Source organism: Camelus dromedarius, chromosome 4 (assembly GCF_036321535.1).
Source record: "Camelus dromedarius isolate mCamDro1 chromosome 4, mCamDro1.pat, whole genome shotgun sequence".
In the NCBI taxonomy this organism is placed as follows: Eukaryota; Metazoa; Chordata; class Mammalia; order Artiodactyla; family Camelidae; genus Camelus; species Camelus dromedarius.
The window spans coordinates 19,800,186-19,823,639 of NC_087439.1; the positions used below are offsets into that span (position 1 = coordinate 19,800,186).

Genomic DNA, 23,454 nt, shown 5'->3' on the forward strand with positions numbered 1-23,454 from the left:
AGGCAGAATAGAACTGATCTATTATACGTTTGTGCATTTCAATTATAACTTCTATCTCTTTCCACATGTGGTTTGTGGCCTCCTATTTTTTTTAAACATAATAACCAAACTGGTTTATTTGAAATCTGATTACTAAAAAAAAATTTCAAAATTCAAGGTATTATACATTTTCTAAGGTTCACTCAGAAGCAAAAGGCTGATGGTTTACAGGGTTTTACCTAAAGGTCCACAGACGTTGTTTTATATTTACAGAGGTTTTAATCTGAAGTGACTTTTGGCAATCATGAAATAAAACATGTGGTTTGTGGTCTCCACACATGTTGGCAACCTGCATTGCATCATTGAACTAGTGACCTTGCTACACAGACGTGGAACGTGTAATTGCAAGTGTTATGAGCCTTATCTAAGGATCTTAGAATGTGCATAGCAAGGGCAGGAAGCCAGCCTGTATCATTGCTTGTTCCTCTGCACGGGCGTAAGGTGTGCCAAGCGCCTGGCCGGGCTCCATCTGGGCTGGGTGCATCCTGCTCATTCTTCATGCATCCCCTTGGTCCAGGAAAGTTCCTGACTGCCCAGTGTCTGAGGCACCTGGAGTTACGTTCTTGTGGGACCCTAGGTGTAGGGTACTTTTAATTCCAGATTTCTTTCGTCTGGGTAGCCCAGACCACTAGTGCAGGGTCTACCCTGTAGAGCACATTGTCTGCATGTTGATCTAGCAGTTGCTGCCCCCCTCCCCAACCCCCCCCCCCACCCCACTCCTGGAGGTGCATGTCCCTTGAGCTCTGTATCTGAACTGAAGCAGTTCCCAATTGCAGGACGGCAAGCTAATGGAGCCCTTCTATTTTTCCTAGCATCTCACCCTTATTTCCTGGAAATCATGACCTCTTGAAAGAAATTCTTCTTGCCCTTTTTTGTCAACTATTAGAGTTGAAATCTGTCAGAAGTGACTTCAGGAAAGTGATGCGGGTGTCCTTGGTGAAGGTGATAAACATGAGCAGATCTGGGCTCTATCATTTATTTCATCTTTCCAGATAGAACATTATCATTTCTTATCATAAGGCCAGCAAACCCTGCCCTTTTCACATCATAACTGAAAAGAAGACAAACTTACCATGGCATGTGTGACTATCAGAGTTGAGAGGTGATGGGGCCAGAAAGACTAGCCATTTAGTAGTGGTTAATAATCTGCTGATTTCAGTCATCATTAAAGGCTAAGAAGGCTGCCTAACTATCCCACATAAAAGCTGCTGTCTTCAAAAAATTAACTCTGAGACACGCTCAGAATTCATACACATCTTTGCTACATTTCTTTTGCTCAATTCTCAGATAATTTTACGTTTTCTCCTAGGCCATTCCTTTTCATGCTACTAGAATTGAAAAGAATCAGGTAACAAGGGAAAGCAATTAGTAACTTGTTTTCCTTCTTGGGTGATTTTTGCTCAGGCTGTGTCGTGATTGAGAGGAAGATAAAGCTGAACTCAATTCTATATGTTACATACATTGCTAGACACTATGAATAGAAAAATGGGACCCCAGGCATCACAGAGGCCGCTAGAGAGTTCCAGATCACCGGACCCACCTACCTGGTGACTCTTCTTGTCTGGGAGCTTTTGTCTTGGTAGCTTGTCTCCATCAGTCCTTAATGAGAATACCCAGCTGTTGCAGGCAGCTACTCTGAGCTTAGCTCAATTTCAAACAAAGCACGATGAGAATGTTCTGCAGCTCTTTGAGCTGATTTTTACCTGGGAGTACAGCTTTACTCTAGTAAAGATGACAACATTTCAAGTTTGGTAAATAAAATATAATCTCTAAATTGCCACTGCTCTTGAACGATTCACCCCAGGTAGAAATACATGACAGGCATGGCCAGCAGTAAATGCCTCTTCCTTGCCTGATGGAAAGCACCTTGCTCACTAGTGTGGTACAGTACTTCCAATACTCAAAAGCACTGAAAGAGAACTCTTAAGATTATGACCTGTAAGTGATATGCTATGAGCCAGAAGATCTGGAACTCAGAGTTCAACTAAAAAGCAGATGTCTTATGGGTACATTCTCTGTAACGGCTTATTCTTCCTGTCTGCCCCTTACAACATCTTTTCAAGACTGAGGTACCTACTTTTCTCTGGTAAACCAGGACTTCCCGACTGGTTATTGCCAGTAGGTAAACTGTAGTATTATGCCACTTTTATCTATTTACCTGCCTGTTACTGCCGCTAATGTAGCCTCTCAGAAACTGAATTATTTATATGTACATGCATATCTGTGTACATACACAGGATGTTTTTATAATTATTCCTAGTTCTTTATATTTTTTGTGACCAAGTGAGTGGATGGAGGAATGGATGGATGAAAAAGTAGGTCAATTTCAGTAAGTATTAGGGCAGAAGATGTAGTTAATAAGGATCAAGGTGTATAAGTCGTCTAAAGTCTAGGCCACCAGGGAAGTAAGTGACATTAAGAAGTTCTATTCTCAATCCCGGGGCATAAGCTATTTTTTCTGCCTTACGTTCATTGTTCTTCTGATCGGTAATGAAGCTGAAATGGTTCTAATGGTCTGAAAAGCTTTGATATATACCCCTAAATATTACTTAGGTGTTAAAATTCTCATGAATTCAGTGTGTTTTGGCAGAGAGGGACATGGCACCTGCTTCTGTGGGATATGACCACCTCAGTAAATGAGGTATAAATATGGCCAGCTCTCTGATGCAAATCTTCACTCTTTTCTCATTAAACTCTTTGAAAGTATTTTGATCTTGCTGCCTCTGAAAAGAATTTCCAGCAGACCTTAGATTTCCGTTTCTGACTTTTCCTGGAGTTGTGATCTTATATGGAAGCTTATATTGTAGGCTCATTTTTATAGATGGTAAACACAGTGCACAGAGCTTCACTTGGAAATATAACACAATATCCTAGGGAGGGCCACACAGTCTTTGGAAGAGGCTGCAGCGACATTATAATTTAAGGGAGGGTCCAGTCACACTTTTTAAGGGTCAAGAGAGTTTGGTGGGATTTGGGAAATTCTTCCTGACCTAAGACAAGTGATGGTGGAATCCTCTTTCCAGCCATGTCTTAGGTTTCATTTCCACTAGCCTTCTTCAGAGTAATAGGTAACTCTCCAGAAACACATACCAAGTGCTTAGTTCTGTGCTAAGCGCTTCATCGGCATCAGTTTATCATGTGATGTAGATGTTATCATTCCCATGGTATGGATGAATTAATTGCCTTAAGAGAATTTACATAATTTGCCCAAGGTAACAACAATAAAAAAAAAATTAAAAGCCATCCTTAGTTCTGTTAGACACCAAGCCCCACAATTTGGTGGTACACTCTGCCTGCCACCTCTGATTTAGTCCTCAAAAGAAGTTATCTGACTGATGGAGTTAATACACATTTAATATTGGTCACAGAACTATGTTGTAGGTTAAAAATAACATTTTAAAAATATCCTTTGCCCATGAGTTGCCCAGTGGAGGGGGCCTGTGAATGGGTGTATTCCCACTGACTCTAAATGTCTTCTCATTTCCTTTGTGTGTGTATCTGTCTTCTTTCCTCGGCGGGGTTTCTAGTCCTGCCTACCTCTCACTTGTTCTTTCTTCATTTTTTTGCCTCCCCTTTAGTATAGTTCAATACCCAGTCATTCAGTACATGTATATTCAATGATTCCTTTTATACTAGAACATCCCCAAGAAGGAAATCATTTTATTTAACTTTTTCATGTTTTTATTTCTAGTGGTTCTTTTTGCTTGTGAAAAGAAATTAGAATCTTGAACTTGAAGAAATCTGAAAACCACAGGGCCTGACCTAAACTGATGATTGCATGCTCTGTAGCTTGTCAGTTACTACTCACCCTTGAGATAAATGATCCTAGATTTTCTGGTCTTCAGAGTAGTATGGATCAGATTTCATGCTACAACTTTGGATGTATTCTGTGGCCGTTAGAATCCTCCAGTGTCTCCATTAGACTAGTGCATCAGTCTGCGTGGGAGTGATGGCTCAGATTTGCTCTGCGTAGTCCTGTTAATGCAGTCAATGTGTTGAGGGTGTATCTAATAAATGGGTTGACTAAGGGTGATTTTAAGTGTAGTAGGGAATCAGGTGAAGATTCCCCCAGTTTTCTCTTCATCTTTATCCTTCAGATTCTGAGGGTGGCCAAGGAAGAAACGTGATGTTGGCGAGCAAGAGTGTGTGTACCTGCTGGAACTATCAGCTTGATTTAAAACAAATATGAAGGATAATAATAGCCTTTATTTGGCCCTTAGTCGGTGTGAGGCACTGTTACGAGAATTCTCACAACCCTTTGTTGCATGTGCCCTTGTTATAGTCATTTTAAAGACGAGGAGACTAAAGCATGAAGAATTTAAATAACTTATCTCGGTTCACGTAATTCCCAGATGTTTGGGGTTGGAATTTGCATTCATGCCATGTGACAGCAGTATCTGTGATTTCTATCGTGTGCTGGAGCTATTCTTTCTTAATTTCTTATGCAAAATAGTTCAATATGGACTTTCATAAACCTAGTACATTCTAATTTATACGGTTTGTAGAACTTCAGAATATCATTGAATGTTTATCATAGCTTTCAAATTTTAAACTTACTCAAATGAAATTATAGAAAGTTAATATTTTATTATCATTGGGAAAAAAGCTCTTCATTTGTATATTCATAGATGTTAAATTTCAAATGGCAATATTTTTTGGAAGTATTTAAAATTCCTCTTCGTGTTATTTAGTGCATTGTCATGTTGGGAAAAAATAAACTTGGCACAATAAAAGTCCCCTAAATTGACTCCAAATTAGTTTTCTCAGCATGAAATTCAAATAACATTTGCTTGTATCCTACTTAAGAAAATATATTGCTAAATTCATCATTAATGGCTATAATATTCCCAACAAAGAAAATGCAGGTGATGTTGGCTTGATGTGCAGTGGATTTTGTTCCTAGGATGTGGATAAAAACAAAAAAACAAAAAAATTATTCAAAATGAATGAATAGCTCCACCTGCCACAGAGCAGATGTACAAACTGGGAAGTATTGTGTGTGCCTCCATTGTCATCTTAGCTAATTCCTAGGTCCTAAAGCATTCAGTACGATTGGCTTTCACCAGTTCATAAATAATAAGTAAATGGCTGGCTGGCTGGATGGGATTCAGATTGACTTGTTCTCTGTTGTGTTCAGAATAAAGAAAGGAATTCAGAATATAAGAGAAATGGGCAACTGAAAGCCCCTACGTACACTTATCCTGTATAAGAGAGGTTTATATAAAGAGTTCTTAACAATATTGATCCGAAGCTGTGGTCTCTTTATTCCTTGTATCTTGGTAGATTTTATAGAGCTATAATAAAATGACCCTAAACTTTGGTTTCTTTAAGATGATGATCTCAGCAAATAGCCATTAACATATACCACATCCAGAGGCATCGTGCCAGATGTGGCCAGTCAGTGGGCAGACTGGATCAGCACCACCTTTGACACTTAAAGACAAAAATATTCCTGGACTTCTCCCCCGGAGATGCTGATATAGTAGGTCTGAATTTATGCCATTGAATATATTCTCATAGACATTTTTGGTTAGGAATTGGCTTAGAAGTGTATTTTTCAACTAGGGCTGATATTTGGCAATGCCTGGAGTCATTTTTGGTTTCCAAAATTGGGAGGGTGTGTGTGTTATTGGCAACTCATGGGTGAAGGCCAGGAATGCTGCTCAATATCTTACAATGCACAAGACTCTTGGACCAACAAAAAGAAACTATTCAATCTAAAATGTCAGTAGTGCCAAGGTTGAAGCGTGCTGGTCTAGAAAATAAAGATACATCCTTAGAGTCCGTAATGAGGGTGAGTAAAAGATTCACAAAAATATTATCCATTCGTAATTGAATAAAGTAAATTTCATTAGCCCAAAGAATCAAATAAAATCTCATAAATGTTTTATCTTGAGATTATTAATTACTTCATGGTATGACTAGAGACATCCTAGTTGAAAATGTATGTGAGAAACGTGGAAGAATTATCTGCAGTTGGTAGAATATTTGTAGTGGGGATTATCTGGATAGATTAGCTTGTAGTTGAAAAAAAAATGATTTAGAATTTCTCACTGACCCTGAAATGTTAGTAAGGAAGAAGGTTACTTGTAGAGAGCAGAAATTCCTTTTTAAATACTGACTGTGAAATTAAAATAGGACCACTTCCATAAGTGCCACTTCAACAACTAAACAAAAAGATCAAATCTAGGAAAATTTTTAATGATTTTTTTTGATGGTTTTGTCCTTTTTGGTCTTTATATTACTGTTTTACAGATTCTGTTTTTCTAGGTTTATATCTCCTCTAGAGATCAGATGCTCAAAGTAGGACATACAGTAAATTACTAAATGTTATTTTGGTTGCTGTCAATGCAGGATTTGGATTAATAATGAAACCAATTGAATTCTCAAAAACCTCCACTGGCAACAATAAACATTTAATTTCCAGAGATGAATAAGGTTAGCTATGTTGAACACCTTTTGCAATCACTGTGATAACCAAATTCTTCAAATGTTGGGAAATTCTGCTATTTTGTCAAAGAACCAGCAGCAGACTGATTTAATTAAAATAATAACAAAAGGATCCATGTTTGTTTCTGTTTTTTTAGCTGTCTCATGTGTCTCTGATAACAACCAGTCAGCAGAAATGACGGAATGCCTCAGGCAGACAAATGGCATGCCTCCCCTTGTGCAGGAGTGTACAGTCCCATGTCGTGATGACTGCACCTTCAGTGCTTGGTCCAAGTTTACGCCCTGCTCCACGAATTGTGAAACAACTCGAAGTAGACGGCGACAGCTCACAGGTAGGGTGTGCCTCTCACTCTGTCTTCAGGCAAGTGATGCTCTCCTGAACCTATCAAGTTCCAGAAGGGCAGGAAATTGTATCAGGTCTCTCCCTCTCCCCGTCCCTCCCTGCCATTATGCATCCTCTTTGCCTGTGGTTGGTACTACATAGTACATACTCAGTTAAATGCTTGTGAAACAAATGAAAGATGTGAATCATTCTATAGCTCTAAAGTTCCTCTCTATACAGCTTTATAATCTTTATAGTCATAAATGGCAATATACCCACCAACTTTCTGGGAGTAGTTAATGGCAAATTATCTCGTGTCGTTTTCATGCCAGGATCTCAGCCAGCTTGGAAGCAGCCCCGGATTTGTAAATAACATTAGAGGCAGATCTCATTATGTCTTCATCTTTTACTATTACCTTTTAAGTAACTGGATATCTTAAAATTTTAGTAGGGGAAGGCAAAAAATTAACTGCATAAATAAATTCCATTTTTGTGATATATATTAATTAATGATTTTATTTACATCCTTGAAATTTAATGGAAATTAAAGCAATGAATAGTTTAATCAAGGTCCTAGAGCAATTGTGCCTATAATATGCAAATAATTGATACAATAATATATCTTACTTCTTGTCTAAATAAATATGCCAGAACTTCTCTTCATTGTATGTTTTTTTCATATAAGCAGAAAACTTAATTCAGGGAGTGAAGAACCCAAGGAAAGATGCCAAAATAACAATTGGGATAATAAAATTAGGGTTGACATTGAAGAATTAAGCACAGATGACATTTGTTCTCATGAGCAATTCGTGAGCTAATTCTCTTGGTTTCAAGACCCCTTTTGTTTGAATGCATTACATACAAGATTGTTTTAAATTTGACTCACTCTAATGGATTGACATAATCCATGAGAGCCTTTAACAGGCTTTCTGCACCCACATCAGGAGCCCATTTGTAAGTACAGGTGAAACATAATCACAAATGGAAACATCAAATAAAATATGTTATAGTTTGATCTCTCTTCTATAAAAATTTGTTCATACATAATTTTATGCAATATTGCTTATGTTTCTCAGATAAAACAGATTTCTTACAGAGAAACAATATACTGGTATAGAATATATATATTACAGGCATAATTCCAACTTCAGGGGCAATGTAATGGAGCTTGGTTTACGTGTTCATACATAACGCTTCGAAAGTCGTTATCCTAGCAACTTTCTTTGTATCTTTGAGATGAAAGAGAATTTCCTTTAGGAGGAAAGAAAGTTTTTAATTGGTGATGATACTTTGTACATGCAAACTGAGAATGAAAAATACTGAAAATCCTAGGATATTTATTCATTTTACAACCAGTGCAGTTTGTGTTATGAATGGTCAAAAGTGTAATGGATTGGACTTTTATTTAACATATACTTTTAATGTAAATGTTGGCAAACTGTTATACTTTTTTCTGCAAACTCTATCCCAAGAATTACTCATGCTAAAGACTATTCAGAACTTCTTTTCTAGATTATTAACTGTTGTGCTTTTGCCTAGCTAATTGATCTTTGCATGTCTTAATATCTGGATGACACCTAAACAACTGGCTGTTTTCATGAAATATAAGAGTTGTTTTTAAAAAAAAGAATCAAATGAATTATCTAGGGCTGTTGATTGAAAGGAAAATGCACAGTGTAAGAGTTAAGGTTTATGCGAGGTCTTACTGAGGACTCTAGCCCTGGAGACAGCCTCTCAGATAGCTCTGAGGAACTGCTCCAAACAGGTATGGGGGAAGGCTAGTTTGCAATTTTGTTTTTGGGGAATACATGCGTTAGCATACATCTTGATGAAGACTTACTGCTGGTCACAAAGAACAGGAATGATCAAGCTAATGATCGTGATGTTTTTCCATGTGTGGGAAGATGCAAGAAGAGGGGGTAATTACACTTCTTCCTGAAATGCACCTAATAAGCTAAGAGTCTGTTTATCTAAAGCACAGAGGATCCTGTTACTGTCTTTAATTTCCTCTGTCTGAAACACTGAGTTCACTGTCAGTCAGCCACTGCATTGAGTTAATCTTTGTAGACTTGGGTGGAGAGTAAAATGCTCTTTACTCTTCATTGTTTGCAGTGTCATTGGTGGAAAAACAAGCAGTGAAAAATGTGTGCTTCTCAAGCTTTATTTGATGTGATACTAATGCTTGTGTTTTGATTTTCCCCATGTAATTTGGTAGTAAGCTTAATAAGCTGTGTCTAACACAAATGATAGTGAAAGGCCTGGGCTTAGATTGCAAGGCAGTGTGATTCTCTCTTCAACACAGTCACACACAGGGCAACATACAGACATAAAGACAAGCCTCCCATTGTACAGGGGGCCATCTAGGCTGTTTGTTTCTTTTTTCCATTTTTGTTAACCAGAGGTTTTAATTGAATATCTGGGTGTTCTGTGTTGTATGTAAAGTAGATGATCACAGTTTTAGATTCAATGATAATTAAAGCTGTTGTCTATACAGTACTGTAAATAATCAGCCCATCAAATAGGAGGTCTGTCGGGTTATTCATACTTTTTTTTTCAAAATAATTGGATAACTAATACCCATTAAATATTGTAGTTTTTTGTTTTGTTTTTGTGGAATCAGTTATAAATTTCTCTGATTTAAGGGGAAAAATATCTTAAGAGCTGCAGTAGGGATTGATTTAAAAAAACATTTTAAAGTATTAGCTGGTTCTGAATCCAGAGTTTAATGCTGATTATGACTAGAGACAGTGTATATTTGTACAGAATATTTGCTCTGCCAGTAACTTTTGGTTACCCTGTACTTGGACGTTTTCTTTATTTCTTTCTACTCTCTTTTCTTTCTTCCTCCTTTTTCCTTCTTTCTTAAAAACTTTCCTCAATTAATCAAGGAACAATTTTTGCTTACCACTTACTGCTCTAGGCACTACAAGGGAATAGATAGACATTACCCTGATTTAAGAGCTTACAGGCTAATGGGAGATAAGAGTTTTGCTACAGAAGTCGCAATACAGTGTAGTACCTGCTACAGTAGCTGTTACAGGGTGCTGTGTGAGTTTTTTTATTGCTTTTGTAACAGATTACCACAAATTTGGTGGCTTAAAACAACATAGATTTATTATCTTAGATTTCTGTAGGTCTGAAGTCAGACAGAAGTTTTACATGCCTATAAGCAAAAGGTTGGCAGGATAGCATTTTATTCCTGAAACTCTAGGGGAAAAGGTTTTCTTTTCCACCTTCTAGAGGCTACTTACATTCCTTGACTTATGGCTCCCTTCCAAGTCTTGAAATTCAGTAACATTGCATCTGTTGGGTTATTCCTTCCTAGTCATATTCCCTCTGACCCTCTACTGGAGGCCAGGAAATGCTCTCTGAATTTAAGATCCTGTGATTATGTTGGACCCACCCAGATAATCCAGAATAATCTCTTTACCCCAAAATCCATACTCTTAGTCACACCTACCAAGTTCTTTTTGCCATCTAAAGTAGCACGTTCACCTGTTCCAGGGATTAGGATGTGAACTTTGCTGGAGAGCCATTACTCTGCCTACCACAGGATACACAAGTACAGAAGAACACCGCTTCTAGGGCTGAGATGAAGAGTGTGTTCAAGGATGACTTTCTGGAGGGACTAATCTCTCATTCTGGACCTAAAGGGCAAGCAGTCATTAGCTAGGCTATGGAGGGAGGCTAGAACTGGTGAGTTTCTGGAGTAGAACATACAAAGGCCAGCAGTTAAATGAGTGGTTTCTAGGAGCTAAAAGATGCTAGTTTGTAACCTGCTGGAGGCAGGTGGTGCAACACAGGCAGGAGGCAGATACTAATAAGCCCAGATCCTTTGGAGCCTTGATGACCAGGCTGAGGAGTCTAGACTTCATTCCATGAACCGTGGTTTTAAATAGATGGGTGTTGTGATCAGACTTCCAACTTTGTAGGTTGGTCCTGGCCTCAGTGTGGGGAATAGATGGAAGGGAGGGAGGGGGTTGTGGTGGCAGTGACGTCTCGGAAGGAGCCATTGTAGTGATTTAAGCTGGGGATTTGCAGATGGGCTAAATATGGGTGGTATCAGTCAGAGTGGATACAGTGGACTGATTCAGGAGATATTTAGGTATTTGAAATTATTTTTGTCATTAAAAGATAGAGGTATGTTTCAAGCGTGACACTCCAGTTTTTGACTTGGCCATATTGGTAGAACTGGGAAACACAGAAGGAGAGAGAAAAGTTGTGGTGTTCAGAAGGGTGGGTTTTGTCACATTGAGTTTGACTGGTCCTTTAGTGTAGTTTTCCAGTCTGGCTCAGAGCTTGAGTAAAAAAATCTGGGCTGAAGGTAATAATTAGGGATCGAAGGCATATAGACGATTACTTGAACTCTGTGCGTGGGTGGAAGTGTAGGATCAGAAAAGAGAATCTAAGGCAGTGCCCTGAGGATGCCCATCAGTTAAGAGAGGTAGGGAGGGAGATGGCAACAAGCAAAAAGAGATGTGCCCAGAGAGATGGCGGGGGCGTGGGGTAGGGGCAAGGGACAAAAAGTTAAGGTCTGATGAAACTTGGAAAGGTTATTTCAAGAATGACGGTGTAGTCAGTACTCAGAGCTGTCACTGAATGATCAAGTCTAAAAGATAAGAAAAGATAGTTCAGGGCTTGGTTTGTTTTATTACTTTGGCAAGAGTAAGTAGTTTAAAGGAACAGGTAGACTTAGAATCTAGGGTTACATGTGTTGAGAGAGTAGAAATGGAAGAGATGGAGATAACAGTACCTTATGGGAATTCAGAAAGCACCAGAGACTTGGGCAGGTTAAATGCTGATAAGGAGCCATTCCCCACCCACTGACAGATCTCTCAACCGGTACGTTCTCACAGCTGTGGTAGAAGCTGTGCCTCTCAAACTTACTCTCAGTAAGTGTCACTGATGGTAGAGGTAAGTGAATACTGCCTCCCAGCAGGACGCTGGTGTGGCTGAGCTTTCACAAGGTCATTTCAGGTCCTGCAGGAATCCTTATTTATTGTGACCATAAGCATCACAGAAGACATAGAGCCAAGTGTCCAGGTGACAACTGTAGACTTGTGTGTAATGTAAAACCATCTGCCAGTGAAAGTAGTCTACTTATCAGCTTGTATCCAGCATTTCCAAAACAGCCATAAAGACTGAACATAGACTAATAAAGCCGCCTTCTCTCCCTCTCCCCCCCCCCCCCATACACAATCAGAGCCAAGGCTCTAGCTAATGACCTACTAATGAGGAAACAAAGTAAAATTATTAGATCTAGGAAATCCTTTAAAAAATGTAGAGGAACTGTGTTAGTAGCTAAGTTGAGTCAAGTTGCAGGCTGTCTTGGAATCCATTGAACATGATTAGCAAGCACTCACAGCTTTGAAAAATGACTTTGCATTGTCATTACTCAAAGTTAGTATTCCAGCAAAAAGGTCCATCAAAGTCAGTTGGCAAGGTAAGGTCATATTCTAAAATATTTCAGTTAAAAAGGTCTCTCAAAGTGGAAGGCATACCCTTTTCCTCAGATTAAATTATCCAACATGATTTGAGCATTTATTGCAATCTGTTGTTTCTGGCAGCATTTGTGAGCTGCCCAACAGCAGGAGGCAAAGTAAGTTCCATTTTGCCCACCACCCCATGTGGCACCCAGCCTCACTCCAGGGCCATTGTCTGGGAGGATACCATTTTGTTCCTTGAATACATAAACTCTTTTTAAAAAGCTACTCGAAAAAACACGGAAGGAGTTAATATTTACAGTATTTTGTTGGTTTCCCTGGTGACCATTAATTTCAAGAAAATGGAGACAAGGTAATCAATCTGTTTTTATCAGTAAATCATAGGGAAATCGATAGTAAATAAATCAACCAAGACCCTTTCTAGTTGCTGAGCCACCATAGCAAACATCTTCTAAGTATTTTCTGCCAGTATTCAACATGAAACTTTTTTCCCAAATAAACTAATTTCACAGATGCTCTGGGAATTGCTTCCATTCTCCTAGGATTAACTTCATGTGGAAAAAAAGAGTGAAAAAAAACTTTATTACGAATTAATAGTCTAATAGCTTTTAAATACAATGTAAGTGACTTTTAACAAAACAGCCGATGTGAAATTAATACGTGAATGTCTCTTGTTGGAACAGGCAAAAGCAGGAAGAAGGAGAAATGTCAAGATGCTGACCTGTACCCTCTGGTGGAAACAGAACCATGTCCTTGTGATGCGTTTATATCTCAACCTTATGGTAATTGGTCAGATTGCCTTCTTCCTGAAGGCAGAAGGGAGCCTCACAGAGGACGGCGGGTACAAGGAGACAGCAAAGAATGTGGAAAAGGCGTGCGCTTCCGAGCAATAACCTGCTCTGATAAACATGGAAGGCTGGTTGACCCCGCCCACTGCAACAGCTCTGGTAAGGAGATGGGGAGGTTTGTCCCAGGTCTAGAATTAGTAGCTTTGTTTCTTAGAAATGTTTCCCTTCTCCTCTGGCAAGAACACACTGCCTCTCATAAAATATGGGCGTATGAAATGCACATAGCCATATCTCACTCTTCTCTGAGAAAGCCAAAGTCCAGAACAAACAAATATATTTTATGCTTTGTTGGTGCTCTGGTCATATATGTAGAAGGCATCAGGCCTTGGATTTCTTCTAAAGATGTGGACAGAATACCAAAGAAGAAGTTTAATTTTAAATGTTTTACAGTGCAGTGTATAAGTACACCCAAATTAATAGACTAGAACTGTAGAAAAGAAATTAGGCAATCTGGAAAAGTTTTTGAGATGTTAATCAGGGTGAAGACTGTTTTTGGGGGGAGGGGATGGGGAACCTTGGGATGATTTAAAAGATATTGTTGAACAGAGAAAAGAATGATGGTTAAATATGGTCGGGGTAAACACTGATGGAAGAGGCTGAGATTAATGATTACAATGTGGCTTATGAATTTCCTCCCCTATTTTTTGGTTTTTAATTACCTTTTAAAAAAAACTAAGCAAGTTAGGGATTTTACAGAAGGTATGGATAGAGAGAATTGATGTTTGAGTGACAAACTCTTAAAAAAAAAATGTAGATTTTGGTCTCTGTCATCAAGGTCTTGTAGTCTAATAAACTTTCTCAATAATGCCAGAAATGGAAAATTGAATTCAGTTTTTACACACAAGTCAACTAAATGATAGTTCATCTTTATTCTTTATTGCCAGTGTAACAGCTCATTTTGCTTAGGATATATCTAGATCCTCATAGGAATGCAATTTAAGGCTTAATGATTTTTTAATTAGTATGGTTGTTGCTCTGCTTACTCAGTTAGTCTACAGAATTGTATTCAGTAATTTTACTTTCAGAAACATTAAACACATCGTAAGCAGGTAATGGACCCATTTTACAGAGGCCAAAGTTGGTCAACTCAAATCTTTTTTTCACCTTTAATGTACATATCAGTTTATTTTTAAAATTTTTGTCTTAAAATATATTTGACTTATAGCATTGCATACATTTAAGGTGTATGACATGTTAATTCTGTACATTTGTAGGTTGTAATGTGATTGTGATTGTAGTGAAAATTATTACCTGTAACACTGCATAATTACCATTCCCTTTTAGTGGTTGGAATAATTCTAGTCTCTTAGCAAGTTTGATTATAACACAATATTGTTGTCCATATTCACTGTACTGTGCATTAGATCTCTAGGACTTATTTTCTGCTAATTCCAAATTTGTATCATTAAATAACTATCCTATCCCTGTCAATCCCTTCACTCCCATCCCCTTGAAACCACTCTTACTCTGCTTTTATGAGTTCGGCTTTTTTAGATTCCATGTATGAGTATGATGTAACAGTGATATGAGTGATGAGTGAAATAACACAGTATTTGTCTTTCTCTGACTAATGTATCTCACTTCATATAATATCCTGAAGATCTTTCGTATTTTCACAAGTGGCAGAATGTCTTTTTCATGGCTAAATAATATTTCATCGTGTATATACTCTACATCTTTATCCATTCATCTATTGATGGACATATAGATTGTTTTTATATCTTGGCTATTGTGAATAATGCAGCAGTAAACATGGGAATGCCTGCATCTCTTTGATACCTTGTTTTCACTTTTGGGGGATGTATACACAGAAGTAGAATTGTTGAATCATATGGTAGTTCTGTTTTTACTTCTTTGAGGAACCTCTGTATTTTACATAGTAGCTGCACCAATTTACATTTCACCAACAGTGTGCAGGGATTGCCTTTCTCTACACCCTCATCAACACTTGTTGTCTCTTGTCTTCTTGATGATTGCTATACTAACGGGTCATAAGATAGCCCATGTGGTTTTGATTTGCATTTCCCTGATGATTGGTGGTGTTAAGAATCTTTTCATGCACTACTTGGCCATTTGGATGTTTTCTTCAGAAAGTCTATTTTGGTCCTCTGCTTAGTGTTTAATTGGATTGTTTGTTTTTTGTTATTTTTTTTATTTTTTATTTTTTTAACATTTTTTATTGATTTATAATCATTTTACAATGTTGTGTCAAATTCCAGTGTTCAGCACCATTTTTCAGTTATTCATGGACATATACACACTCATTGTCATTGAGTTGTATACATTCTTTATATATCTTGGATATTAACCTCTTATCCAATATATGGTTTGCAAAAGTTTTCTCCCATTCTAGAGGTTGCTTTTTCATTTTGTTAGTTGTTTCTGTTGCTGTGCAAAATCTTAAGTTTGATGTGATTCTATTTGTCAATTTTTACTTTTATAATTTATGTTTTTGGTGTCATATCCAAAAAGTCATTGCCAAGACCATTGGTTTTTTGTTGTTGTTTGTTTGTTTTGTTTAATAGTCTTCCTTATTTTTTAATTGAAGTATAGTCAGTTTACAGTGTATCAATTTCTGGTGTACACCATAATGCTTCAGTCATACATGCACATACATGTATTTGTTTTCATATTCTTTTTGACCATAAGTTACAAGATCTTGAATATAGTCCCCTGTGCTATACAGTATAAACTTGTTGTTTATCTATTTTATATATATTAGTGTCTGCAAATCTTAAACTCCTAATTTATCCCTTCCCACCCTTTTCTCCCCCTGTTAACCATAAGTTTGTTTTCTATGTCTGTGAGTCTGTTTCTGTTTTGCAAATAAGTTTGTCTCTTTTTTTTTTTTTTTAAGATTCCACATATAAGTAATATCATATGGTATTTTTCTTTCTCTTTCCTGGCTTATTTCACTTAGAATGACAATCTGCAGGTTTATCCATGTTGCTGCAAATGGCATTATTTTATTATTTTTTACAGCTGAGCAGTATTCCATTATATAAATCTATCACAGCTTCTTTATCCAGTCATTGTTGATGGACATTTAGGTTGTTTCTGTGTGTTGGCTATTGTAAATAGTGCTGCTATGAACATTGGGGTGCATGTATCTTTTTGAATTAAGGTTCCCTCTGGATATATGCCCTGGAGTGGGACTGCTGGATAATATGGTAAATCTATTTTTAGTCTTTTGTGGAATCTCCATACTGTTTTCCATAATGGCTGCACCAAACTACATTCCCACAAACAGTGTAAGAGGGTTCCATTTTCTCCACAGCCTCTCCAGCATTCATCTTTGTGGACTTTTGAATGATGGCCATTCTGACTGGTGTGAGGTAGTCTCATTGTAGTTTTGATTTACATTTCTCTAATAATTAGTTATATTGAGCATTTTTTCATGTGCCTATTGGCCATTTGTTTGTCTTCCTTGGAGAATTGCATGTTTAGATCTTCTGCCCATTTTTTGTATTGGGTTGTTTGTTTTTAAGTTGTATGAGCTGCTTATATATTCTGGAAATCAAGCTCTAGACAAGTCTCATCTTCTGCAAATATTTTCTCCCATTCCATATGTTGTCTTTTTGTTTTACTTATGGTTTCCTTTGCTCTGCAAAAGCTCATAAGTTTAATTAGGTCCTATTTGTTTGTTTTTGCTTTTGTTTCTATTGCCTGGGTAGGCTGCCCTAGGAGAACATTGCTAAGATTTATGTCAGCTAATGTTTTGGCCTGTGTTTTCTTCTAAGAGGTTTATAGTGCCTTGTCTTATGTTTAAGTCTTTAAGCCATTTTGAGTTTGTGTGTGTGTGTGTGTGTGTGTGTGTGTGTGTGTATGGGGTGAGGGAGTATTTTAACTTCATTAATTTCCACGCAGCTGTCCAGTTTTCCCAGCACCATTTGGTGAAGAGACTGTCTTTACTCCATTGTATGTTCATGCCTCCTTTGTATTAAAAAAAAAAAAAAAAAACTGACCAAAAGTCTGTGAGTTTATTTCTGGGCTATTCTGTTCCATTGATCCATATATCTGTTTTTGTACCAATACTATTCTGTTCTGATTACTGTAGCTCTGTAGTATTGTCTGAAGTGTGGGGGAATTATTCCTCCAGCTTCATTCTTTTTCTTCAGTATTGCTTTGGCAATTCTGGGTCTCTTGGGATTTCATTTAAATTTTAGCATGATTTGTTCTAGTTCTGTGAAAAATGTCCTGAGTAACTTGATAGGGATCACATTAAATCTGTAGATTCCTTTGGGTATTACGGCTATTTTAACAATATTAATTTTTCCAATCCAAGATAACTGTTGAACAGCTTCTTTTCTGCATTTTCTTCTAGCAGTTTTATGGTATCAGGTCTTGCGTTTGGGCTTTGTCCATTTCAAGTTAATTTTCATGAGTAGGGTAAGATAGGGATTCAATTTAATTGTTCTATAAGTGTTTATGCAGTTTTCCGAATACCATTTGTTGGAAAGACTATCATTTCCCCATCAGGTGGTCCCTGGCTCCTTAACTAATATTAAACAAATATTAGTTGACTGAATGTGTTGGAGTTTACTTCTGAATTCTCTAATCTGTTCCATTTGTCTATTTTTATGCTAGTACCATGCTTGAAGTACTATAGGTTTATAATGCAGTTTAAAATCGGGAAATGTGATACCTGCAGCTTTGTTCTTTCTCAGGATTTCTTTAGCTATTTAGCTAAATATGTATTATTCCATACAAATTTTAGCATTTGTTTTTTCTATTTCTGTGAAGAATGCCATTGGAACTTTGATAGACATTGTGTGAATCTGCAGACGGCTTTGGGTGATATGGACATTTTAACATTATAAACCCTTTTTATCCATGAATACAAGATATCTTTCCATTTGTTATGTCTTCTTTAACTTCTTTCAGTGAAGTCTTGTGGTTTTCATTGTACAGATCTTTCACTTCCTTGGTTAAATTTATCCTTAGGTATTTTATTGGTTTTGATGCTATTGTGAATGGGATAGTTTTCTTTATTTTTTCAGATGTTTCATTACTAGTGAGTAGAAGTACAACTGATTTCTTTTTGTTGATTTTATATCCTTAAACTTTACTGAAATCATTGATTAGTTCCAACAGTTTTTTGGTTAAATCTTTGGGATTTTCTGTGTACAAAACCATATCATCTGCAAGTAGAGAGTTTTGCTTCTTCCATCCTGACTTGGATATATTTTACTGCCTTGTCTTGCCTAATTTCTCTAGCTAGGACTTCTAATGCTGTGTTAAATAAGAGTGGTGAGAATGGGCAACCTTGTTTTGTTCCTAATCTTAGAGGAAAAACTTTCAGTGTTTCACTGTTGAGTATAATGTTAAGTCTGGGTTTGTCACAGATGGCTTTTGTTATGTTGAGGTATGTTCCTTTTATATGCAATCTCTTCAGGGTTTTATCGTGGAAGGAAATGTGAAAATATTTTCTTTCATTCTGTTAATGAGATGTAAAACATTTATCAATTTGCATATTGCATCTCAGGGATAAATCCTACTTATCATGGTGTATAATCCTTTTAATGTGTTCAATTCAGTTTACTAATATTGATTTTTTTGTATTTATGTTCGTCAGTAGTATTGGTGTATAGTTTTGGGGGGTTTTTTAGTGGCCATATTTAATTTAGGTATCTGGGTAATGCTGGCCTTGTAGAATGAATTTGAAAGTGTTCACTTGAGTTTTTTGGAAAAGTATGGGAAGGGTTGGCATTAATTCTTCAGATGTTTGATAGAATTCACACATAGAGCCATCTGGTTCTGTAGTTTTCTGCTTTGGGAGGTTTTTGGTTATAGATGGTTTCCGTATTCATTATTGGTCTGTTTAGATTTTCTGTTCTTCCATATTCAGTCTTGGTTGGCTGCATGTTTCTAGAAATTTATCTTTTTCTTTCAGGTTATCTGACTTGCTGGCATATAGCAGTTCATAGTAGTCTTTTATTATCCTTTACATTTCTGTAGTATCAGTTGTAATGTCTCCTATTTCATTTCTAAGTTTGGGTCTTCTGTGTTTTGAGTCTAGCTGAGAGTTTGTCAATTTTGTTCATCTTTTTGAAAATCCAGCTTAATTTCATTGATCATTTCTTTTGTTTCTCTGATCTGTTTTATTTATTTTCTCCCTGATCTTTATTTGCTTTCTTCTAACTTTGGGCTGAATTTATTCTTGTGGTTTCTTGAAGTATAAAGTTAGGTAGTTCGGACTTCTAATTTCTTAACATAGCCACTTATTACTGTAAACTTTCCTCCAAGAACTGTTTTTTGCAGTATCACCTAGGATTTGATGTTTTCTTTCCTTTTTGTTTCAAGATAATTTATTTCTGTTTTCATTATTTGCCCATTGGTTGTTTAGAAGTGTGTTTAGTTTCCACATCATTGTAGATTGTCTTGTTGATTTCTAGGTTCATACCATTGTGGTCAGAAAAGATGGCTGATGTGATTTCAGTCTTAAATTTGCTAGGACACAAGATAAGTCTTATCATAATCTAATCTGGAGAATATTCTGTGAGCACTTGAAAGAATGTATTCTCTGCTGCTGTTGAATGGATACTCTATATACGTCTGTTAAGTCCATTTGGTCTAAAGTATGGTTCAGTTCCAACATTTCTGCATCAGTTTTGTCTGGATGATCTCTATTGCTGACAGAGGTATACTATTGTTGTATATTTCTCCCTTCAGGTATGTTAGTACTTAATATATTTAGGTGCCCTAAGGCTGGGTGTGTATATAGTCATGATTGTTTATATATATATGTGTGTGTGTGTGTGTGTGTGTGTGTGTGTGTGTGTATATATATATATATAAAATGTATGTATGTATACATGTGTATATATGAGATACAATTATATATATGATATAATAATATGTATCTACCTATATAGAGAGGGAGGGGGAGAGAGAGACTCCTTTATCATTATATAATGACCTTATTTGTGTTCGTTTTTGGCTTGAAGTCTATTTTGTCTGATAAGTATGGCTATGTCTGCTTTCTTTTGATTTCCACCTGCATGGAATGTTTTATGCTATCCTTTTACTTTGAGCCTCCGTGTGTCTTTAGAACTGAAATGAGTCTCCTGTAGGCATCATATAATTGGACCCTTTTTTTTTTAATCCATTCAGATATTCTTTGCTGTTTGGTGAATTCAGTCCACTTACATTTAAATGTAAGGACCTGCTACTGCCATCTTATTTGCCTTCTGGTTGTTCTGTATGCCCATTGTTTTACTCTTTTACCTGTCTTTGTAAATTGGTGGTTTTCCATGATGATGTTTTCTCTGGCCGTTTTTGATGTTTTTGTGAATCTACTCTAGATTTTTGCTTTGTGGTTACCATCCTCTATGAAAGAGGTCAATACTCTTTAACCCCTTCTGCTGGAGAGGTAGCTACTGCCACTTCCAGAAACTTAGCCCTTGCTGTGTCACACTGGAGAGGGAGAAGCACCTCGGAAAGTTTCTCCCATTCCTCTGCATCCGAACTGTTCTCTATTCCATTCCAGTGGCATTCAGGAATCTCCCCTAGGAAGCCTGTGCTTCCAAACTTTCTGTCCATGAGTTATCTGCCCAGTTTTGCCCTCTCCATGTTCTTTCTTTTCTGATCTCGGTGAGTGGAAGTGGGGCAGCTTTTTCCAACTCCTTTGTGTTCACAACCCCTACTGACATCCCCTATGTTTATTTTTGGATGACCAAGTGGACTAGAAATCTCCAGGTCCCTTGGTGTAGTAGTAGAGTTACTTTTGTTTGGTAATGGATGTCTAATTAGTTATTACAAAAAGGGAAGAGAAGTAAGGAATGCCTTGCCCCACCATGTATCTGATGTCACTTGCATCTTGGTTTGTTTATTCATTTGATCGCACCTATGTATTGAAAACCTGCTATATTCCTAGTCCTCTTCTGATTTGGGCATACTATTATGGGGAAATGAGGGACTTGTGCAGTTTATTGTCTAGTGGAATATAGAAACAAAACAAATGAATAAAAAGGATTTCAGGTCTTGATTAGCCCTTAGGATGCTCAATAGAAATTCTGGAGACTTTAGGGGAGTCTTCAGTAAAGCAAAACAAATTTGAGATGTGATGAGTGAGTAGGTGACAACTATGTGAGAAATACACACAAGGTAATTTCAGCTAGTGGGACACACATGTCCAGATGATGTAAGGCAGGAAAGAAATACTGGCCAAAAGCAAAGGAAGCTCTGTGGTTTGAATACTAGGGAGTGAGGAGAGTTGTTTGAAATGATGTTGAAGTAGGCAGAATCTTACGGAACAAAGCAAGGAGTCTGGATCTAATTCAAGGGGAAGGGGATGGGAAGAGGTGTAGGTAATGTGATTCAATTTAAGTGTTTAAAAAATCACTATAGAATAGTGTGTATCGACTGGCTTCAAAGGGTCAAGGATGCTATTGGGAGACTGTTGAAATAACCAAGGTAAGACATGATTTTAGATCAGACTTAGGATGGCAACAATAAAGAAATAGGGGAAACAGTTTTAAGATAAAATTTGGAGATAGAAAATATATTGAAAAGGTGACTTTTATTTGGAATACTTTTGTCAATTCTATCACTCATCTCTAATTTTTCAGAGGTTTGTGTGTGTATGTGTGTGTTTAATTTAGAAATAATCGTTTCAGGTTTGGGGAGAGTGTAGCTCAAGTGGTAAAGTGCATGCTTAGCAAGCACAAGGTCCTGGGTGGTTCAGTCCCTGGTACCTCCTCTAAAAATAAATAAACCTAATTACTTCACCCCACCCACAAAAAATTTTAAAAATAATCATTTCAGGTTAGAAAAGAAAGTGTCCTCAAGGAAGAAGTGGCACTGGAAATAGAACCAGTTAACGGAGCAATAGCAAAAGCTGCTAGAGAATCTAAGAGATTTTTACCAAATGAAAACAATACATTGATCAAGATTCATCAGAGACGTATATAACTTTTAATGTATTTGTGTTAAGATATTTTTATAGCACAGTTTTCAAAAAAGATAATAAGTGAAAATAGCACATTTTATCACTTCTAAGGATAAGAGACATATCCATCTATCAAGTTAAAAAAAAAAGATCTTTCAATGATCACTAACAGACACTTTAAAATTTTCCATGAGTTCCTTAAGAATTCTATTTTCATCATGGACAAACTGAAGCAGAGAGCAGTGACCTCGATCTGGAAAACTACTTTATTTACCCTTTTAAGCTGTAGCATGAGTGTTACCTTCCATCTGCATTTGGAAGACACAAATGGGATTCCCCCAGATAATAGCATCGAGATTTCCTCATGGGGTAATTATTCCTCATGCTGAGGTGTCCTGTGTGTCCCTTGGTGGTACATACAACTGTGTGCAACACAATTGAGTAAATTCTGAATTATCAATGCTAATGGCTTTCATAGAAGATTCAAACCACCGATGATCTTAGCCAGGTCTTTTTGTCTTGAGGAATATCACTGAGGAGACAAGTATTAAAATTACACTTGGTTTAAAAAACAAAAAGAAAAAAACTTAAGAATGCAGTTTGTATCTGGATCCCATCCGCAACTGTTTGCTCCTCTTGAGCCCCATGACTGCCTAGTGTCAGTGTTCAGTCTGCTCCCCCATGGTACTGACAACAGGCTGGGTGTTGACTCTGATTACCTATTTCAGGCAACAGCATAGCATGTACCCAAATAAAGATGCCTGAGGTGAGTTACTTCCAACTATGTCTCTTAGCCCAGTGATTTGTTTTTTGGTCGCACCCAAAACACTCCATTCTTCTCTCTTCCTTTCCCTCCCTTCATCCAGGTTTCTGTTATAGCAAGTCTTTCCCAAAGTCCCCTAATAAATCGTTCCGCTTCATCACTTCCTCTTGCCCTTCCCAGCCTTTATCTTTCTTTGTAGTATTTAATCACCAACTAAAATATTATGTATTTACATTAAAAATATGCTGATTGTCTCCCTTCTATGATTGGATGGTAAATTGCCAAGAAACAAAGAACTGCTTATATTTTTTAATTTTTTTCAACTGTATTCACAGCACCTAGAATGGTGCCTGAAAGTAGGTATTCAAAACGTATTTCTAAATACATGACTGTATCATCAGGTCTTAGTAATTTTGTAGCCTAAGTCTTTCTCAAACTTTTTTCTTTTCTCTTGCTACTGTTGCACCCAGTGGTAGATGTTACAGTAGCATCTTGACCTATCCACCTGATACCTATTATGCCGAGAGCCATCAGCCAGCATACGAAAAGGCCAGTGCAGCCATGCTACAGTTCTGTTGGCAGTTTTTCCTGGTCTCTTCTTCACACCCTTCATAGGACACCAAAGGGGCTACATAATTATGGAGTCTGCCTGACATGCTCTTTCCTTTCCTTTCGTGAGACCCCTCGTTTGGGGGGAC

At 37.2% G+C, this 23,454-nt stretch overlaps 1 protein-coding gene across 1 annotated transcript in view; it reads left to right on the plus strand.

The window, feature by feature from the left end:
• THSD7B (thrombospondin type 1 domain containing 7B) overlaps positions 1 to 23,454 on the plus strand; it is a 764,170-nt gene that overhangs the window by 531,290 nt on the left and 209,426 nt on the right. The window contains exons 13-14 of the mRNA XM_064484730.1: positions 6,627 to 6,821; positions 12,939 to 13,202. Of these exons, the coding sequence (XP_064340800.1) occupies positions 6,627 to 6,821; positions 12,939 to 13,202 (459 nt within the window). The remainder of the gene's footprint in view (positions 1 to 6,626; positions 6,822 to 12,938; positions 13,203 to 23,454) is intronic.